This window comes from Manacus vitellinus, unplaced genomic scaffold (assembly GCF_001715985.3).
Source record: "Manacus vitellinus isolate BGI_N305 unplaced genomic scaffold, ASM171598v3 scaffold_40_pilon, whole genome shotgun sequence".
In the NCBI taxonomy this organism is placed as follows: Eukaryota; Metazoa; Chordata; class Aves; order Passeriformes; family Pipridae; genus Manacus; species Manacus vitellinus.
In genome coordinates this window covers 3946540-3962064 of record NW_021940541.1, presented here as the reverse complement: position 1 = coordinate 3962064, position 15525 = coordinate 3946540, and the positions used below count along the sequence as shown (strand labels likewise).

Sequence of the window (15525 nt, the reverse complement as noted above, 5' to 3'; positions counted from 1 at the left end):
TGGCCAAAAATATGCAGTCTGGAAAATATCATATAAATTCTTAATTTTTCATTATGAGCTGTGACTAAGGCTGAATTCTGTGCTATTAATTTTAAAATGTCTCCTCTGATGTTTTTCTGAAGCACAGGGAGAAGACTTACTGTAATTCCAGCTAAAGCCACAAAACTGAGTACAGCCATCAAAAATGAGAACCATCCTCTTTTTTCCAGAGCCAAACAAACAGACTTAGCCAAACAATAGAGAAAAGAACTGAGACAGACCACTTGCACAATGGCTGGGTGTAGGACTAAAATTACCATTAAAAACACATCTTCATGCTAGAAATAGCTTAAAATGTCAAATCACTGAGGTGTACAGCAAGATTAAAGATTTTATACTAAACATTAAGTGTAGCCATCAAAAATAAATACTGAAACTTGAAATACCATTAACAAGTACAAAACCAAGACAGAAAATAGCTACAATCTTAAGATAGAATCCCAGCTCAATAAGAGACATCCTAAAAATGTTGAAGTTTGACCACGTTAGCAATTCCATTTGACTGTATTTTACCAAAAATAGTATATATATAGAAAGAAAGTCATATGGGTATAAAACTGCCTTATAGTGGAATTATTTCCCTCCCCCTCAATGAAAGGCTGTAGTAGGAATTTTATACAGCAGTAAATATATCCATAGTTGGTATAGCACGTTCACTAGGCAGTTGTACAGAGTGACATGAAATTCCTTTAACATAAATAAACTGGAAAATATCCATGACTTCTGGCCCTGGAAATGTACATTTCCCAAGAATTCTGCCAGCTCTGAGGATTTTGCAGCACAGCCATGTTTTTGGAGCAAAAGATGGATCCCAGGTGGCACAAAGGAAGTATCCAAGTGGCAGGACATAGGAAAGGGGTGTATGTTCTCCACCCTGAGGATCAGAATTGAACACCTGGGCTTTAGTAGACCTAGAGGTGAAACACACATGAACACCTTCATCACTTCTCCAAAAACACCTAATTTCACTAAAATAGTCAGCACTACTATGATATCACCCAGTTTTCACCTTCTCACTCTCCCAAGGACACACATGAAGCCCACACACATAGAGCAGGAAAAACCTGGGAAACTGTAAAGTTCTCATTAGTAGTGATGAGCCATTACACTTTATCCCCACTACTACACTTACTTCCACTCACAAGTACTAAATTTACACTTGAGAAAGACTGAAATCAGCCACTTCCCAATCAGTACTACTTAATGTTATTTCAGTTTTAATCAAGTTAAGCTCTAGCATAGACCAAACTATGTTTTTTCACTCCTCAAAAAGGCAGAAAACATGCTGAAAATGACACTGCAACAGATGCATCAGCTTCCTCTGGTGAGGCAGTCCAAAGACTAACACAAGCAAATCACTGATGGAGATACAATCACTTGGCTCTTCAGTTTTAGGTTTCATAGTAGGCTGTTTTCTACCAGTTAAGCTTTCTGACTTAGCTCCTGATGGGAGCCAGAAAACTTCAGAGCCAGGATGATGAAGTAGTGTGAGCTGTGCCTTTAGGCAGCAGAGACTCATTAGTCATCTTAGCTGAGAGTTGAAATGTCATCTTTCATTTTTTTATGGTTAAAACTAAAAAATATTCAATTACCAATAGAATGTAGACTAGGAGCAGTTTGTATTTGCAGCGAGACCTGGGTGAATTTTACAGGATCATCTTTCCCACAGTCAGCCCTCCTCTTCTGCCTTGTAAAAAACACATCCTTGACCATTTTAAATCTTCCCAAATAACGTGCTGCTCGTCAGCAGCACCATTACAAGAAGACCCTCAAAGATGGGCTGACCCCTTCAGCAGGGATTGCCAAGCCAACCATCCCACCCCAGACCCACCTGGGCTTGTCTCCCTTGGAATAACTATCCCTCCTTCTCCAGCAGCAGCAGCTGTGCTCCCAGTGTGAGGGGCATTGCTGAGGTGGTGGGAGGGACTGCTCGAGGCTCAGGGTTGGTTTCTGAGCCCTCACCCTGCACAGCCTGGTCTCAGTTGCTCCAAGCCTTCCTCCAGGTTGCACATCTGGGATAAATACTCGACCTATATAGAGAGCCTGTGACAGGAAATTCCTAAAACCTATCCAACTTGGGTTTGAAACCTTTTATAACGTGTAAGTCTGAGTTTTATGGAGACCTGGTGTGTCTGCTCCAGCAGGGAGTTTAGACATTTATACAGTTTTTATTTTCTTTTTCCAAACATCACATCTGTTGTTATTATTTCATGTGAAATGATAAGAAGAATAAACCCAAACACTTCTCATAAGGCACAGAAGTCATCATAGTGCCTGGAGCTGTCACTCAGACAATGATTTCAGAAGAAAGTTGTGTGGTTACTATTAACCTGAACTCAAACTCTGTGCTCCTTCCCAACACTAAAAAAAGAATCAGTTCGTGTTTTCTAGAGCAGAGTGAAAGAAAAAGTATTTTGGTTGGGTTGCTTGCTTTTCACCTGATTATTCTTTTTTTATTTGACATAATTATTCATTTGATAGGCTGTGAATTCTTAGATGCACAGCTGTAAGGCAGTAACAAAATGTCAGCTCCCTTGCAGTTTTTTGTAGCCCGCAAAAGATTCCCAAAATTCATTCTGTCTAACCATCTTTTCTGCTTTGTTTAACAATTCAGCCGTGGTCCAGCAAAGACTCACAATCACAGGCTCCACATTTAGCACGTTGGAGGCTTCACTGGTTCAAAGCAAAGTGTGTCAGAAGCTTCCAGGGAGCTGGAATGTGAGTTATTAGCGAGTTTAAAGTTGTCTGCTTTCTCAAGGCTGGGAGCCCAAAAATCCAAACTGAGGGCAGTGCATTTCCCAGCCTGTGGACCTAAGGAGGAATGCTCAGGAGGGCATTCAGATAAACACTGATTTTTACCAGTTGCTCAGCGAGTTTGGCATCCTTTCCCTGGAGAAAAGTGTTGTGCTGGCAACAGCCCGTGTTGTCACCAAGAGAGTCCCTGTCTCCACTGCAAAACATCAGTGTGTTAATGTGAAAAGTGCAGGTCATGATTTGGGATTTATAACTCAAATGTTGCTTTGGAGCCCACTCTCCTTCCACCCACAGGAGCTGAAAGTATTAACTAAGCATAGGTATTCTGCACTTGAAAAGCCATGGGACAGGGAAAGCTCCAAGGGAAGCTTCCCTGAGCACGAAACTCCTCATTTTTCAACTTGCTAATTGGGAGGAAAGAAACCTGATTAAGGATTAATGAGCAGAAATATGGAACAACTTTGCAGAGGAAAAGTTCTGTGCTGTTTTCTCTCCACTTTTTCAAAGAGCTCTGTGGCATTTTTTTCTGCATAACTCCCTGCTAGCATTTTTTAATCGTATTTTGAGAACTTTCCCATTCTACTCCTCTTGTAAGAATGTAGGGGCTCTGCACTGACTGCCATTTGACTTGCATTCAAGCACCAAAAAACCCCAAATGCATATTTTGCAATATGAAACAATTCAGATGTGTCTGCAGTATTTTGTATTCCACATGCTACTACCTCCACCAGGATTTGGATTATTTAAGAAGTAGACCTACAAGTCCTCCCCCTTCCCACTCCTTTTCATTTAATAGTTTAAAAAAACACTGAATGATTTCAGCTGGTTGAGAGCTTTGCTCTTTGTACACTGTGAGTTGAAATATTGCTTGCAAATAGACATCACTTTTTCTTTTTAAAAATGTTTTCAGATCCTCAGCAATAAGCAGAAGTGTTGTAGAAAAATTGGATCAGGAGTATATTACCAACCATAATTTCTTCTCTTTTAAATAAAGAGTTCAACCTTTCAGGCAGAGAACAGATGTGATACCTTGTGATTTCAGTGACCAGATACCTCAACCCTCATTCCTCCTTGCAAGTTTGGCAGCTGAGGAATTCATCCTTTTTCTTCTCTGAGGCTCATGCATTTCATCCATCTCTTGGATTCAGCAGTACCTGGGCTCACTTGGTTAGCATTTACAAAGGTCTTTGAAAGAACCCTCACAGCTTTCTGCCTCTGCATGGGATCCTCCAATCCTCTGTTCCACTCCAAGATGGAAACAAGATTTTTTGGGGGGCCCTTTTTGTCACAGGTCTCTAATGAAATACCCGAAGCAAAGGAACTGAACTTAGATGTGAGACACTCATTTGAGGAGCCTGCAGGAGTTTTGGACTGCAGATCTCTGCTGGGATCTGAGAGTAAACAGAGGAACTCAGGAACAAAATATCTTCTGAAACAGCTGTATTTTTCCTGAAACAGGTATTTTTCTCTTTGTTTTAGCTGGGGTGTGTGCTGGACCCTGGCTATGACTGGTCCTGGCTACTCCTCCTCTCCTTTCCTCTCCTCAGCCTTCTCTTTTCACCAGCAGCATCAGAGCTATTGCCTCACCTGAGGGGAAACCTCCAGCTCCAGTGACATGCACTGAACACTGGGGCATGTCCCTGTGCTCCTGGGTCACCTGCATCCTGGGGCAGATCCAAATCCACTCCAAATTTACCATGGGAAGCTCCAGCCCTCCCTCCAGCCATGTATGTAGACCATATCACCCAGACATACTCCTGGCAGAGCTCTCGATGGAATCTTTGCTTGGAATTTAAAGTGTGTAAAGACAGTGCAGTTTAAATACTCACTGGGATAAAAATGGCTCTGTCCTTTGGGGTAGGGTATTTGCCATCCAGCTTGTGATGACAAATACAACTGTTTCTGAAATAACTGCTTTCTCTAACTTAGAATCACAGAATCATTAAGAAAAGACCTCCAAGATCAAGTCCAGCTTTTGACAGTTCTTCTCAATATGTGAACAATCAAGGGGGAAAAAAAGGAGAAAAATCATGTTGTCAAAGGCTGAAGTATTAAGTTCTACCTTTAGGCAATCACATATGAAAGAGTGGTTGAAAATGAAGGTTCTGTTCTAAGTCAGTGAAAAATTTTGGAAGATTTGAGATCCGGTTCTGTGTTCAGACATCCTCTGTCTTGTTTATGGGGCAAACTCCTCACAATATTGAAAAGTATCTGAGGGAAAAAAAGAGTGTTAGATCCAAATCTGGCATAAGGGGTGGTTGTACCAGGAGGCAGGTAGTGTTTACATCCAGGTTTGAGACCAGCTCTTCCAAGAGACTTTGAACTTTTCCCTTCATTTGACAGATGTTTCAGGAGAACCCTGAAAATAAAGAGGAGCTATAAACCTGTCACCATAAAACACTGTGTCTCTAAAGAGGAGGACATTAAAATACTCTAATTTCTGGGAAAGAGTGAGAAAGATGGTTTTCAGTTTGCTCCCACTGCAAACAACGCCCAGCACACCATGATGATTAATGTGGTCAGGCATCACCATAAATCTTGGATGTGTTAAAGGAAAGGGATACTTGAGCCTCTCTCTGTGCTCTCTGATCAAACCTAACTCCCTTGAAATGTGAGACTGTTTTGCTTCCTGAAGTTCACACGAGGAAACAGGTAAAAGGCAAATCTGGGGACAACAGAGACCAGAGACCTCCTGAGCCTCTCCACAAGGCAAAGAAAATTCTGTAAGAAAACCAGGGACATTTGGGCTTCCCACTCAGCTTCCCTTCTAGGTCCCAGCCCAGGAGGACCAAAAATGAAGAGCCAAAAAGAAGGGAAACAACAAGAGAACTACTAAATCTGTGATAAATGGGAGTGTGAGAAAGAAATCATCTGTAGGAAGCACTAAATCTAAGTAAGAAACTCAGATTTAGGAAGGTCTATCAGCCATTGTCTGGATGAGCTGTTGAGGTCCCACAGAAAGGAAAACCTCAATACAGGACTCTGGTGCTTTAGCCAACTGAGTGCCATTGTAGAGCAGGTGAATCCTGAACCTGACATCTTCAGAAGTGTCTCCTTCTGGATGGTGAAGATCTGTTGCCATGTACCAGGATTTCTAAAGACAGGAGCTTCTCCCTTAGATTGAAATCTGTTGGCAATCACAAGACCTTACCACTTCCAAAACTCTATATTTTTAGAAGTTTATAACTATAGAAATGCACGTAACCCTTTACTATCAACTTTGCGAAGATCTAAGTTGTGTTGTGAGTTGATTCTTTGGGAATCCCGTCGATTACAGGAGAACAACACTATTGCCAGGTGCCTTGAATAATTCCCAAGCAGCCCCAGGCTGATGTATAGTTCATATAACAAGTCTGTCTGGCAATTCATTAAAGAAAAAAAAAAAAAAGGCCACAAAAAAGATCTGTCAGTAATTAACCACCACCATCTCCCCCCAAAAAATCTCAATTGATATGTTCATTACTGACTTTGAAAGTAGTTTCTATGTCAGTAGCTAATAACTACAAAGCAGATACACTGTGTAGCAGAAAGAAGCAAAAAGACATATAATCTGCCTGTACATGAACTAGGTTTAACTAGGTTTAACTTATGTATACAGCAACTTTAATTGTGTTCCTTGTTTAGCCTGTTGGATGCAGCAGCACTTTTGTGATTACAGCATCCTGCTAATGCTTATGGGAAAGCAGGAACAGAACTCTGTAATTTACTACTATTTACAGACCTGTACATTTACAGCTGAATAACCACAAGTAAACAGAAGATTAATGCTTTATCTGGATACTTTCACTATTAAATCAGATATTCAACTCCACCCATGAGTCACAGGTACTGAAGTCACTGTGGTCCTCTGGACCTTGCCAGTCTTTTGCAATTTTCTGCAATGTCAAATCCCAGTAACGCAGCCCCACACAGCCCAGGCAGTTCAGATTTGGGGGTCATTCCTGTGTCAGAACAGCAAATCATTCACTCTTCCTGATCCAAGTGTAAAATGAGTTTCTCCAGCTTTGACAGAGTAGTAGTATCTCATTTAATTTTTGAAAGGCATCCTTGTAAAATATACTTTGCAGTGTAATGAGGGTGACTTTCATTTATATGGCAGCTCCTTTAAACACCCCTCCAGAATCATAAAGTCACTTTAAAGCCTTTTTTTGTTTAGAAAAATAATGTTAACCACTGAGGTAAGGAGGAATGAATTCCTTGGCTTTCCTTCTCTCCATTTAAACTATAATTTGATGCAAATCCTTGCTTGCTAACACCAGTATGTCACTCACCAGAAGAGAAGTATTTTATGTCCGAAAAAGAACTTTAGATATCTGTCAGCAGACTCACCAGAATATCCTTTGTAACTCAATTCAAGCAGGACCAGAGACATTAACAGCTAAACTCAAGTTCTCTAAAGATGCTTTAAGTGATCTCCACATACTTGCTCTGAAGCCTTCACAGACACCCTGACTCTCAGAGTCACCATCTGGTATCTCTTCATTCTCCCCCTTGTTTTTCTCACCTTTTTTTGTTGCCATTTGAGAAGCAGTTTTCCTTTTACACCTGTCAAGTTGATTTAGCACTGCCTGGTGACTGCATGAAGAATAAAACACCCTGCTCCTCTCTGGCAGTGCTCCATCCCTTCCAGCACACAGCAGACACCCAGAGTACCCTGTTCTTCCCCACATTAGGATGATAAAACCACAGGGGAATGGAATCATAAATATGCCTTTTGCTGTGCTACAAGGAAATTGCAAATCTGTTTACATCAGAGGTAATAAAGTGACACTGCAGTGTATTTTACTAACGTTTAATGTAGTGGTTTTTACAGCTTGGTTAGATATGCAAAAACCCCACGAAACACCTTTTGAGCTGACAGAAACAGAGAAAGGCTTCCAGAGGAGCAAGGCTTGCCCCTAAAGGAGATACATGTTCTCAGTGACCAATATCATGTTTGGCTTATGAAAAGAAGTCCTCATCAGGAAAGTCATCAGCCAAAGCAGCATTAGAGACCCATTTCTGGGCTGGCCAGGGTCCTCTGAACACCCTTGTTCCACTGTCCATGCTCTGAACTTAAAAGTGTATTTTAAAAGGTAAATAATTTTGACTACATCAGAGCTTTGCTTGTTCCCATTTTCCTCGAGTACCCAAGAAAATGGTGTTAAAGGCACGTATTTATATTTCCATAAGCCAAACAGTACCACAAGACATAACCTCACCAGAGGCCTGACAAGAAGTCCAGATCTGGGGCATCTTTTGCATAACGACAAGAATAAGCAACAACTATGTGTGAATACAACACTCAAATCCCAGCTCTGTACTCAGATGACCAGTCTTTTGGTAGTCTGCTCTTTACACAGACAGTGAAATGGGCAACACTTAAAAACCCCAGGAAGAAAAGGCTCAGACATTGAAAATTCAAGAAATTACTTCTTCTGCACCACAGCTTCTACTTCCATTATTTCATCTTTTTTACAGATTCTGAGTTCACAGAGCTGACAGAAGCCTTCATTCCAAAACCAAAAGAAATAAGCAAAATTTGGTTGTGAACCATTGGATTGACCTGCCTAGCCAGCTCACTGAACAGAGAATAACATTAAAAACCAAGACTGAATTCAACTAATGAGTGTCTTGTAATATGCTGGCATTTCAGGAACAAGCCTAGGTTCAGGTTCATACTATTAAAATCTATTCAGTGAAACCATCCCTTTTTTAAAGAGGTGTTTTTAAAGAGGTATTTTTCTCACCCTAAAAATTAGTTTGAATTCAGAGAAAGCTGCTAGGAGAATTATCATGGAAAATGGTTTTCTCTAGCATAATCAGATCTGTTTATTCTGATTTTTCTTTCCTCATGTTACATTATTCATTGAAGCCATGGGTAAGGAAAGATACTAATCAAAAAAGTTTGGCCAATTTTGAGGGCATTGCTCATTATTCATTCTTAGTCATCCTTTGTCCTCTTTTGTTGTGACAGTCTTTAAAGGATGGGCTCTTAAATTGAATGGCTGTGTTACATTTCATTATTCTCCTTATTTGTATAAGTGCTGAGGAGAAAATAGAAGCTGGTAGATGAAAGAAAGCTCATTAAAAGCCACATGTTTTCATCTTTGCTTGTCACATCTGGCAATTATGATGTGACACAGGTCATATTAAAATTCATGGGATAGGCACCTAGGGCCAATAAGTTCATTCTTAAAAGTTCCTGTTATAAGAAGTTCAAGCAAAAGCTTTAAAATTAAAATACACATTCTAGGTCGTGCTCCACTTTCTCTAGGCTTCTCAGAGAGGGAAGTTACAAGGTTTAAGAGAGAAGATACCAATGGACCACAAAACAGCAGCTGGTGATTACGCACCATATGAGAAATTCTGTGCTTCCTTCTTCTTAGTTCCTGTACAAGTCATTTATCACTGAATAACCTTCACTTAACCACCAGCCTATGCACACAGCCATCTCCCAACCCTCCTTTTACCCTCTGATGCAGTTCCCTAACCCAAAAGCCTGTTTGCTGTTCCCCTTGAATCTGTTTTACATTTCCAGCTCCCGCCCCATTTCTGCTCACACCTTTCCTCTACGCTCCCCGTCGTGCTCCGGAGCCACCGCTGGCTCTGCTCCCACCCAAACCCACACCAGTCCCCTGCCCTGTCTGGCTTTCAGTCCTCCCCTTCCACTCCAAGGCACCTTGCCAGTGTTCCCAATGCCTTCCTCACAGCCAGGGCTCTGAGACATTCCATGTGCCAGTAAAGTTCAACACGCTGGACTTTAAACATCTTTGGAAAAATTTGACTTTGATGACTCTCTTTGCTCCTAGACTTCCTCCTAACTCTCGACCTACACCTCCAGCCTGTTTCCAGTGTTCTCCCTTTCCACCTTTTCCAATTTTGCCAAGAAATGGTGGTTCACAGGCTACCTTATCCTTCTGTTTCCTTCTGATCTAGCTGGAAACCTGGTGTATCTTGGTGACTTCTTAAGTGCTTTCAGCTGTCAGTTCAATACCTTACATATCACTCTCAAATCTTCTTTCCAGTGAAAAAATTCAGGATTCAAATGTCAGTTACACCATAAACTTGTCAGTTTTTAGCTTCACACGCTCTTCAGATCTTTGCCACCATTTTGCACTAAAATATCTCCATTTTTTCCCGAATAACATCTCTAAGATTCAGTTTTTCTTCCTCATTCACTTATTAATTTCTCCCAGGTTTTATGATCTCATATCTTTATAAACACCTCAATTAATGTACTATCAGTTTATTGTTATATATCCAAATTCATTCTCCAAGATAATTTTCATGATTGCTTGCCTTGGCCATTTTATCCTCTCTTTGCCTCCCTTTGTGACTCCTGACACCCAAGTCCCAGTGAGTCCTGACCCATCCAAGGGATTCTGATGCACTACATAAACGAAAAAGAAATAGAAAACTAAAAACCTTCAGAATTACATTGTTGAACAGGTGGCAAATCACACAGAAAGAAACAAATCTGGGGCAAGTAAACAGCAATGCATCTGAAGAGCTTCATCAAGCCTGGGGAAAGCTCTAAAATGAGACAAGACAAAAGAAATCACGATCACTAACACAGACACACGTTGGATTGTGCAGAGATCAAACAATGGGAAACACTGGTGAAATACAGAACAAATGTGCACTAAACCCCATTCTGAGCACTGCCATATAAATAGACATCACTGCTTTATTTTTCTAAGTGCAATCAGAATTGAAACATGGCCAGAACAAGAACTGCAAGTCTTGTAAATCAAATCAAAATCGTTATGGATTTATTTGTGGCAGATTTGAGGGCAATAGGATTGACAGTGGGAACTGCTGAGTCATGGCCCAGAGCAATGTGCAGCACTGAGGAGTGTTCACTGGGACCTCACCCCATAAACCTCCCAGTGATGAATTTTGGGCTGTACTCGGACCCCAAACTCTGAAGGCATCTGCCCCACAGATGGTAGCTGAGATGCCACGTATTAAACTCTATTAAAGGCCTCATAAAAAGAAAACACTGATGTTAACAAGGCTCTTTCCACTGATTTGAATGGGCTTTGGATAGAGGCCTGTTCAAACAAGGACAGAATTGGAAAATGGAAATACACATATATACAAAAAACTGTCAATCCAACTGTTTACCTTCCAAGGATGACCTAGTACCAATTAATTTATGAGTCACTTAAAGGGCAAGGAGGCAGATTGATATTTGTTACCTGAATCCAGTATCTGCAAATATTGATTCTTATAATCTTTTTTTTTTTAAATTACATCCCATTACAACCCAGCTGGCCTCAACGGGATTTCTTTCTCCATTAATATTTCACAGATTACAAATATCTATATTCTCACCACCTTCAGTAATTAGCTTAAATAAGTTGAATCCATGTCATCTGTTTTGTGCTGTGTCCTTCAGACTGTTCCATTTGATTTCCACTTTGATTCAAAGCTGGGGCTGATCAGGACCAGCTGCTCAGCCAAAGGGCAGATCACACGTTCCCATTCCCCCTCTTTCTTCATCCCAGCTCCCAGCCAGACTATTGTTTGCTACAATTAATTAATCCCACATGCCCTGGCTGCCAGTGAGCCTCACAACCCCCAAATTTTTATATTTACTGCATGTCCAATAAATTAATTCCACTTCTGGATAGGTGCATAAACACATAGTTATAAACATATATACACAGCACACATCCTTACCCAACCAGATTTATACCTATTATTCATGGATATCTGCTTGACAACTGCTATTATTCTTTCTTGCTGGCCTCTTAACATCAAAATTTGAGAAAATATAGGTATGAATTCACATTTAGACATCTCTGTGAAGGGCCAGATTTTCACATCTTCATTTCAAACCAATCCCTGGTGACACAGTGACATGCTAATAAGCATAACAGTCACTGCCCTGGCAGGACCTGACCCTTGCCTGCTTTTGAGTAAGAAGTAAGGAGAAATTTCAAATATTATAGCCAGAATTTTTAATACTGTAGCTCAAATCGCCCGACAAATGCAATTTCCTGCTAAAACCCCGCTGTTTTCACTTACATCTTTAACACTTGGTGACAGTTTCCCTCACTGGGTGTTTGCCTTAGGGCTTATTATGCCTATTGCAGTTCAAATAGTTCAGCTGCTCCCAAGGAAATCCTAAGAATTTTCCCATATTTAAACAAGCCTAACAGTCAGCTTGTTGAGTTGATGTCAACTGCCCAGGAGCTGGATCAAGGAGTTTGATGGAGGGGGATCAGTTGTTTTTTCGTACCTCTGGCTATTTTTTTTAAACCTCACAGGCTTTAAAACCTCTTATTTCACAGGGCTGGTGAAAGCTTGGAAGCTCAGCTGTGCCCAAAGGGCACAAGCCTGCTGTGGGAGGAGGGACTGAGCCATTTCCAGCTGCTTTTGGTGGTGCAGCAGGAGCCTCCACCCTTGTCCCCTTGACCTTGTGTTTGGCCATGCAGAGGGGGAGAAGGAGGCTGAGGAAGGACCTCACCTGACTGAATGCAGGCATGAAATGAATGAGGTAAGGTGGGAAGTGAAAACCAGCAAAACAGAAGATGAATCCTGCCTGTGTCAGTTGGTTGGCCCACAGTGTAGCGTTTTCTGGGGAAGGAGAAAGTCTCATTTTTAAAAACTTTTCTGATTCCTTAATTTCCTATACAGAAAAACGAATGTGATTCCATTTGCAAAATCTAACATTCTTAGAAAATGACCAAATGAAGACTGTCTGCAAGACTTCACTATGCTCCCTTAGGGGCTCAGCTCCTAGTGGGAGATAGTTTGAATTTCATATTGCTGTTACTACAATGCACAAAGCAAACCAGATTAGGACAAGATGAGCATTCCACAGGGATGAAGGTAGTTTGGCATGTCTGCTGCCTTCTCTGCAGCTGTAAGGTGTTCAGTGCAGCATGTGGGGAATGAGGAAGATGCCTGTCTGTAAAGACAAATTAACTTTGCCCTGGTGGATTGGGTGATGTTCTCATCACTGTCGTGTTTGGTGGAGTAAGTGTGAAGCCATGATGCTGGGGAAACTGAGAAAAACCAACAGGGAAGGTGAAAGGAAAGCTGAAATGCAGAACATCCCAGGATGGAGATATGTATTGACTTCACAAAACTAAGGAAGAAAAACCCTGCTACCTAGTTGGGTACCTTTAAATTCCACGTGTTTCCCATGGAATCATGGAATGGTTTGCATTGGAAAGGATCTTAAAGACCATCTCATTCCAATCCCTGCCATGGGCAGGGACACCTTCCACTAGCCCAGGTTGCTCCAAGCCCTGTTCAACCTGGCCTTGGACACTTCCAGGGATGGGGCAGCCACAGCTTCTCTGGGCAACCTGGGCCAGGGCCTCCCCACCATCACAGGGAAGGATTCCTTCCCAATATCCCATCTAACCCTGCCCTCTGGCAGTGGGAAGCCCTTCCCCCTTGTCCTGTTCCCTATCTTCCCTGCCCTCCTGATCCAGTCTGTGGAGGTGGAAAGCAGAATCTTTTTTTTTTTTCTTCCTAATCTAAAAAAACCCCAAACCCCAAAAAACAGACAAACCAAAAGAAATCACATTAAAACAATCTCGGATGACCTAATGTAGACTAAAATGACTGCACTGATGTAACACACTTAATAAGCCAATTCTTGAGATGGTCCAAGCAGTATCATCCACTTGGGAAGCTGCTGCCTGGCTGCTGGCCCTGAGGGAGAGAGGGCCATGGATGCCTCGTGCCTCTCCTCCCCCAGACAAGATATTTCTGCTCTCCTCCTTGACTCTGCCTTGACTTACACTGACAAGCTGCTCTGCCTGCCCCACAAACGGTTCTCCAGATTTTAGAAATTATATTTTCTTATCACTATTTATTAGTTTAAAAGCCCATATCTTTGCTAGTCAAATGCTAATTAATTTCTGTTGGTGTTAACATTAAATTTAAAATATTTTGTTTACTATGTGCAAGATGTAACTGGGCAAAGTTAAAGCCAATCTACAACCCTTGATCCTCTGTTTTGCTGTACTAGTGGCTCTAAATCACAAAATTTGTGCCATATGCTCCAGCTGTTAACAGTAAGTTTCCATCAGAAGTAAAGGGGAGTTCAGCTGTTGGGGGGGTGGGATTTGGCCCCCAAAGTTTACAGCTCTAAAGTTCATGGACCAAACTCACTCCTAAGTATCCCAAACCAGTAAAGTAGCTACCAGACAGTCAGAGAACGTAGAAAGAAATTACTCTTCTTCCAGGGTGGTGCAATTAGGTCTTGATGGGAACAACTGGGTGGTAAAAACTGATCAAGTTTCTGCAAACTATAATAATTGCATATTTTCACCTAATCAAGTGCAGAAAACAGAAAATGGAATTAAGGGTGGTCATTTGATTATAAGGCATTTTTTTTTGCTGTTTAATTTCTTTATTTTGCAGGTCAAAAATTAAAGTGAGCTTGTTAGAGGCTAGTCTTCTACAGGAAGATCTCTGTTTACATATCTTCCTCTGGAGGGCTTCAGAGTGAAATCTCAAAGAAATTCACAGGTTTATAAGTAAAATTAATTCAGTAACCTCTCAGATTAAAGAGAGAAGGGATAAAGAGAGGTGTCACTATATGCAATTACCTTTTACTATGGAATCTATCTCTGTTCTTTTGCTTAGAGAACAGCAGTTTTCACAACATGCCAATTGTCAAATGTAATTAAGAATAATTAAGAAGGAAAAGTCCATATACTAGCCAGAGTACAGCAGCATGAATACATTACAACTCCAAAATAATCTCTTTACTAGATAAGGAAAGGCTTAAAAAGTAGTAAAAGTTCTGCAGATCTGTTGTAGAATATTAAAAATTAATGTGTTGTCATCATCATCACCACAACCACATTTATTGTTATTATTGCCAAGGCTGCCATTAGCTGGATATTGATTGATGCAAAAAGTTACAGGCAACGTGAGATTCAGCAGACTCCAAACTCTGGAGGAGGAGGTGGAAAGTTACCTGGTGGCGTTTCAAGAATCGGTTTTCCTTTTTTGTTGTTCTTCTTCGGTTTTAACTCTTTCCTGCTGGGTTTGAACCGCGGGTGCTCCTCTGTCTCTGCAGCGCGGTGAGGTCCTTCCTCTCCAGGTTGCTCCGTGAAAGGAAAAAACTCTTCCCCGGGATATGGAAAGGAATAATAATGATCCCTGTTGGTAATTTCCTGCAGGTAATAATCCTGATCGTCCATGGGTACAGCCCGGGACACATCCCCCAGCAGCGCCAGCCCAAAGGTGCAGAGAGCGAGGCAGAGTTGAGAACATGAGCCTTTCTTGCTACGGGCAATCATCGTTTGCTTTTGCGGGAATCTCCTCTGCGAGTGCTGGAACTTTATTTGGAAAGAGGGAAAAGAGAGTTTTGGCAGCTGCCAGAGCCCCTCGAGGAGAGGCAGAGGCTGCCTGTGGGAAGTGCCTCTGCTTTGGGCGAGTTTGCAGGAGTTGCGAGGAGCGCAGCGGGACGGGGCTGCGGAGGGAGGGGGCAGGACGGGATTCATGTGATCCTCGGGATCCTCAGCCAGCCGGACGGACGGACAGACGGACAAACGCTCCGCTCCGCCGGCGTTTGCCAGGTGGGATCCCCAGCACCGTCAGCTTCGCTGCTTCTCCTCTCCTGCCTCGCAGTTTTGGGTGGTCGGTGCTGCTCTCCCCCAAGCCCAGAGTTACGCGACAGTTCCCGCTTAACCCCCAAACAGTTTCTTTAGTCTTCCCACGCGCGGCTGATCCACGAGAGGGTTTATTGGAAGAAAAGTAAACTTGGCAGCCGGC

General features: G+C 41.9%; 1 protein-coding gene across 1 annotated transcript in view; it reads right to left on the bottom strand.

Moving 5' to 3' along the window:
- Window positions 1–15257, bottom strand: part of CPXM2 (carboxypeptidase X, M14 family member 2) — a 72461-nt gene extending 57204 nt beyond the window's left edge. The window contains exon 1 of the mRNA XM_018078529.2: window positions 14726–15257. Within this exon, the coding sequence (XP_017934018.1) occupies window positions 14726–15254 (529 nt within the window). The 5' untranslated portion in view covers window positions 15255–15257. The remainder of the gene's footprint in view (window positions 1–14725) is intronic.
- Between the last annotated feature and the right edge of the window lie 268 nt (window positions 15258–15525).